General features: G+C 37.9%; 1 protein-coding gene across 2 annotated transcripts in view; it reads right to left on the bottom strand.

Annotated features, from left to right (window-relative positions):
• Nucleotides 1-171: 171 nt before the first annotated feature.
• The window catches only part of LOC148959197 (KICSTOR complex protein SZT2-like), a 39,696-nt gene continuing 33,615 nt past the window's right edge, over nucleotides 172-6,252 (bottom strand). For both annotated transcript variants that reach the window (XM_089110895.1, XM_089110894.1), the window contains exons 54-60: nucleotides 6,103-6,180; nucleotides 5,678-5,891; nucleotides 4,983-5,435; nucleotides 4,022-4,629; nucleotides 3,688-3,821; nucleotides 3,404-3,542; nucleotides 172-2,663 (exon numbers count right to left, since the gene is read on the bottom strand). In XM_089110895.1, coding sequence (XP_088967021.1) covers nucleotides 2,502-2,663; nucleotides 3,404-3,542; nucleotides 3,688-3,821; nucleotides 4,022-4,629; nucleotides 4,983-5,435; nucleotides 5,678-5,891; nucleotides 6,103-6,180 — 1,788 coding nt within the window. In that variant the 3' untranslated portion in view covers nucleotides 172-2,501. The remainder of the gene's footprint in view (nucleotides 2,664-3,403; nucleotides 3,543-3,687; nucleotides 3,822-4,021; nucleotides 4,630-4,982; nucleotides 5,436-5,677; nucleotides 5,892-6,102; nucleotides 6,181-6,252) is intronic.

The raw sequence follows: 6,252 nt of genomic DNA, 5'->3' as shown, positions 1-6,252 counted from the left end.
CTCAGAATCTCTTTGCAATATTTTCAATCTTTCAATCTTTCAAACTGGTTGTTTTCCTGATAGCTGGAAAATTGCCAGAGTAGCCCAAAATTCTAAAAATGATCAACCTAACGATCGATCTAACTACTGACTTATATCTGTCCTGCCTGTTTTAGCCAGGGTATTTGAAAAACCTATCTTCAAACAGCTGTACGATTATTTGGAGAAAAACAAACATTTATCTTCAAAACAATCTGGCTTCAGAGCTCTTCATTCTGTGGTCACTTGCCTTCTTAATAACACAGATGATCGGTATGTGAACATGGACGATGGCAGATACACTGCAAATATTTCCATTGATCTCAAAAAAGCATTTGACACTTAGACCATGGCATTTAACTTGCGAAGTTGAGAAAGTATGGTGTTGAAAACCTAGAACTTACTTTCTTTACGTCATATCTAGCCACTAGAAAGCAATTCTGCAAAGTTAATGGGGTATGTTCTAAGACCGAAGATATTCACTGTGGATTCCCCCAGCGTTCATGTCTTGGCCCTCTATTATTTATGATTTATATCAATGATCTTCCGTTCTCTCTGAAAAAAGGTAGAGTGACATTGTGCGCTGACGACACCAGTATTTCCTATTCTTCTTCGAGCTTAGCAGATATAAATAAAACTCTAAACAGTGAACTGAACGATTTGAAGCAATGATTGCAGGATAATAAACTTTCTTTGAATGTTCTAAAAATACAAGCTCTGATTATAGCTCCCAGCCCAGAAATAAGAAAACTACTGATAGAACAGTTGATCATCCACAGTTTTTTATTGGTGGCTCTCAAGTTGTAAATGTTGACCGAACAAAGTATCTGAGTGTGATAATCGATAGAGGCTTGAATTGGGAAGAACACGTTAATAGTCTCCGTACCAAAGTTTCTCGTGCAATCGGATTTTTGAAATATTCCAGAAATTTTTTACCTCAAAACACGTTGAGTAAACGAAAATGGGGTATCATCAAGCCCCATTTTCGGTTCTGCTGCTCGGTTTGGGGGTGCTGTGGGGTGACTAAACTGCAATCGTTGCAAAAGCTGCAGAATGGAGCAGCTAGAATAGTAGATAATGGCAGAGTTGATGCGCCTGCTGTGCCACTGATTCGCAGTTTGGGTTGGCTAACTATAGATGACATTATTAGAAGCGAAACAGCTACAACAATGTACAAGTCGTTTAATGGGCTCGTCCCAGAGTACCTTTCCAACCTGTTCGAAAAAAATTCGACTCGAAATGTTAGAAAACTGAGAAATACCGATACCGATCTTTCGCTATTCTTACGGAAAACAAACAATGAGCAGAGAGCTATTTCTTTTCGTGGACCTAAGCTTTGGAACCAACTTGAACCTGATGCCAAACAGGCACCTTCTCTTGCCACCTTTAAGAGAAGAATAAAAAACTATGAACGACCATTCCTATTTCGTAGTATCTATCTTCTTACTTATTAATGTTTTTGTCATAGCCCCCTGAAAAGCAGTTCTCATGGACTGGACTGATGGAACCATATCATAATAGCCAATGACTGCACATAGTTCATTTGTGTTTCCACTTGGCTTCACTCATTGAATGAACCAAAAACGCCCCCTTATCGCCCTTTCTTCCTGCTTTAGCCCCAGTATCAAGGTAAATATAATTAAGAGTCAATTTCAAGAAACAAACCCTTTCGGCAGAGAAATTTTCTTCGCAATTTATATTCTAAATAAATTGTATTTGATAAGCAAGAATAAATTTGCTATTCACAATTCTTAGACGCTGCAATGTCTTTCAAAGTACCTGATAATTCTATTTCTTGCTTGTATAAATATAATGCTATCGGGGATGAGCAATGCTATTTGTGATGCCTTCGTGCTACTGAATCTATAAGCTGGCGCTCTGCAAGAGATGGGAGGGTCAAAAACATGTATTACTCCCTCATACTTGCAATGCAAGTGGGTAATGCGAAACCTTGATAGAAATAGTGGCCTGTCCTTAATTAGAATCCTATAAAGATTTTGATAATCTGAATACTGTACGCTGACAAAATTGATTCTTGAAATTCTGAAAAGAGTCTACAAATAAGGCCAGAGAAAGGTCCCAGATCTCAGTAAAAGCTTCGAGTAAGTGTATATTCGCGAATTTTGGCATTCAAAAATTAGAAAACTGAATTACTATTAACGTTGCCTAATTACTATCTTTATCGGTCGAAATTATTTCGAGATTTCAACGTTTGGAATGTTTAAAAAGTTTTGCAAGTTTTTTAAACCTAAACTGAAATATTTTATAAAAATAACACTCCTGGTTAACCTCCAAGCTTTGATGATAAACGGCATTTTCCGAAAATAACCCTTATATAGTAATAACCCTTATATAGTAATAACCCTTATATACGCCCGATTTTAATCAGCTGACAAACCGATGTTTGCCGACAAAAATGTCTTGTTTAGGGCAATTTTGGCGGGGGGGGGGGGGGTGGCGTTGTAAGGATTTGGTAGGCGTCATTATTGATTTGGAAGCAGCTGATTCCAAATGCAAAAACACAAACACGACGTTACACTCTCGATATGCTCAACTGCGAAGCGTTCGGTGTCCTTCAGCTCACCAATAATCGATGCATTTGACGGTGGAAATCGTGGCTCCTCCCGGTAGACAGCTTGAATATTCTAAAAAAAGAACAGTTACATTTAAGAAGCGAAAAATCGATTCAAATTTAAGAAATAAATCAGAAAATGGTCATATTGACATTAGATCTTATTTAACGTAAACAAATTAAAAACTAGAGTTTATAATTTGATATCTCTATTTAATAGACTTTACCCTCAACGCTTATACTATTTCATTTAACCGATAAATATTCTTTTCTTGGTTTCAATACTGAAAAATATTGACTGATTCTCAAGAAATAACGGTATATTCTGAATTACGCAGACGACGATTCTTTGGTTTCTTCCTCTAAAAGCATGTCAATTTTAGTCTATTTTGATCAAGAAAGATCGTTCGGATACAAATGGTATTAACATTAACGACAGAAAATTAAATCATAAAAAAGGTGCAAAGATTTTAGGCGTCCTGCTGCCATTCGCAACCCCCCATTCACACATTTGCTACCTGTCAATGCAGTGGCTTTTGCCTCTTTGTAAATCTCGTGTTAATACTGCCAATTTGTTTCATTGCTGAGACACTTTAATATTTCTCCTTTTGCAAAACATATCTTAAAAAATGACGTTGTGAGTCAATACGTTAAGTTGAGTCATGGCTAGACAGGATGATCGAAATAAATTCGAATAGATAAAGAATGTAAATACGATTCCAAACGTAAGGAAACAGCTGAATCGATTTAAGATACATCTATGCATTGCTCATAATCCAATTTACATAAATTGAGTAGGTATAAAAAGCCAACCTGGATGATGTCATCTGTACCAGTTGTCACCAAAACAAACATATCTAGGTCCTTTGGATTGAGTAGACAAATGTAACGAACCCTCGAGTCTTCAGACAAAAATTCTCGGTAAGCTGTGCCAAATTTACCACTCAGAGTTCTAAAAACATAATCAGAAACTTGCTGAAACAAATGAATCTAGTAAAAAGCTGAACTACATTGATTATCAACCATGATATTTTCCTGTAGGAAATTAAAATGCTGCATAAAGACATACGAAATCTCAGTAAATACATATGTAGTACCTTGCTAGGCCATGTTTATGCGGTTTTGAGTTCCCAAGCAGCGTTAATATTGTATCCACTCGCTTGTCGATGGACGACAAAGAGTACAATTTGACTAGCCCGAGCAACAGCTTTATCTCAGATACTGATATATTCTGCAATGAAACAAAGTGATAGTCACACAACGTTTCAGTGTAATTCACGAGTTTTACGAACGATACACATTCTAGAATATTTGCGGATACCTAAACCGAGGAAAATAAAATAGTTTTCCCCTAGATGAGATCTGTCTGCACTATGCCTACTTAACACGAAAATGGAAGCAAGAGGCATGAACTGGTAACATCAGAATTACCGGAACGATGTCTTTTCTTATCTGTTGCAAGACTGCAGACAATTTCCATTGGCTGATCGCAGTGTCGCTCTCTTTCCGTGTTTCCATCTTTTTCTTGTGCTTCTTTGCTGACGTTTCATCGTCAAAGCAATCCATCAGCAGCAACTGATACCACATGAAGTCTCTCCAGCAATTACTTAGGCAGGTACATGCTACTTTGGAAAGACGCCCGCTCACGAAGGCAACTTCGTTTATCAAAAAATTGCTTTCTGCTTGTTCGTTGCTTTCTGCTAGCTGACCAGAGCTTGAAGACTTTCTGATATTTATTTGAACTGGAGCTGCAGCAGAAATGGCGTCATTTGAATTTGATCTTGGAATGAATGGCTCACAAGAAGTTGACCGGGGCATCTGTTGCTGGAATGCATTTGGGAATTCATGCTGGTGCTTCGCTGTAAGAAGCGCCGTGTCTGAGCTCGGACTGGAAATCGCATTGGGCGAATTCGAGTCACCTTCATTGAGAGACCCTGGCCAGGTCGGTACTTTCACGGGACCGCTTTGACTCGGTTCCTCGTATTCGGTGAATGAATGACTGCTCGTTCTTGTGCTGAATCGGACGCGAAGTTTAGGGCCTGTTGAAAATAATATATTGCAAGTTTATGTCATACGGAAAAATAGTTTATAAAAATACAGAAGATAGCTAACAAGAAATTCAAAGATGTAAGAAAGTAGAAGATAAAGAATACAATTAAAAAGTTCGTTTCAGTTCAGTCCAAGCCATTATCCACTGACTTTAATTTCTTTTTAAGCAAAATGTGAGTTTAGAAAGGTTTTTCCATAAAAGGGGACCAAATATTGAAAGCTTGAGAAGTTCAGCTGTCAGGATAAGTAGAAAATCGAATTACTTCAATTTTGAGTTCATATTCATAAAAAAGAAATTCACGTCTTTATTCCACTTTTAAAAAAGGAACAATCAAACAAATACCAGAGGCTTGAGTATCATCAGAATTCTGGGCAAGAGATCTTTCAGAGCCAGAAAACGTCCTTTTTCGTCTGCTCCTGAGGCTACTCAGCTGGCTTCGCAAAGAGCGTCTTGGATACAACTCTCGCCTGTTTGTTAAAACAAGAAAAAATTTCAAATTCAAAACTTCTTTGTCTTGAGATGGACTCAAAGTGATGATGACGTTTCCGTCAAAATCGGCCGAATCTCTACGAAAACCTGAAGTCAGCTTTTGGAACTCGCCCTTGTCTTTCGATTTGCTAGTGTAGTACATGTAGCTTAGAATGGTTTGATCGGTGCTTGCTTCCTCTTTATTCGCTGAGTCATCAATGCGCGTGATCTTTGCAGGGTCCATTTTGTATCTCTCTGCGTTTATAGACAGATAACTGAAAACTTCCTTCGTTTCCACACCAGCCGAACACGGGATGCTGACTGTCCCTAGAACAAACAAATGTCTCACAAACAACGATGCTGCAGTCTTACCTAAGAAATATCAAAGTCGCATCACATAGCAAAACACAAAGAAAAGACATGCCACAAGAATGCAGAAATTTCAATAAAGTTGTATCTGTAGAATCTCTACACAGCCCGTCCTCTAACTGATACTCTTGTTTAATAAATCAAACAAAAAATATTTACGGTAAAAGAAAAAGAGTGAATGGGATTTGGCTCCAACTTACCTTGTGCAAGGTAGCAGCAGGAGAACGGGGGCGGCGTAGGAAAGATTTCTATCATTCTTTCAAATAATTTCTGCACAGGATAACCAGGGTAAAATATCGTGTTCCGTCCAGACAAGAACTGTTGAGCTTGTCTGAGTTGAAAGTCATAAGCAAAGGAGTGAATATGCATGAGTTCTTTATACTTGCTGCAGTCCTCCTGAAAAAGCCATCTCTCCTAAAACGGACGAGAGGAATCGCTATTTCAATTGCAAGCATTTCATCTGCAATTATAAATTTCACACAAAACTGAGCAGTCAAAGGCAGATATCTACCAGAAAGGACTTGCTGCTTTGAAACAACAAAAATAATCATGCTGTCATATATCACAAATCAATTGAACGGATAAACGAGAGATAATCAATCCCTGGATCAAACAAAAATCTCACCGGCATTGTCACAAATCGTTCCAAGGACTTAACTCTTGATGCTTCAAATGAAAATATCTTCAAAGATAGATTGTCATTCTGAAAAAAACATTGCATATTCAGAGACAGTCACAGTATAGCGATCACAAAATTACAATCACAGACTAACAG

This window comes from Rhopilema esculentum, chromosome 10, assembly GCF_057945365.1.
Source record: "Rhopilema esculentum isolate cy_ngs chromosome 10, ASM5794536v1, whole genome shotgun sequence".
Lineage (NCBI taxonomy): Eukaryota > Metazoa > Cnidaria > Scyphozoa > Rhizostomeae > Rhizostomatidae > Rhopilema > Rhopilema esculentum.
The sequence above is the reverse complement of the archived record's forward strand: the minus strand, read 5'-3'. Positions and strand labels throughout refer to the sequence as shown.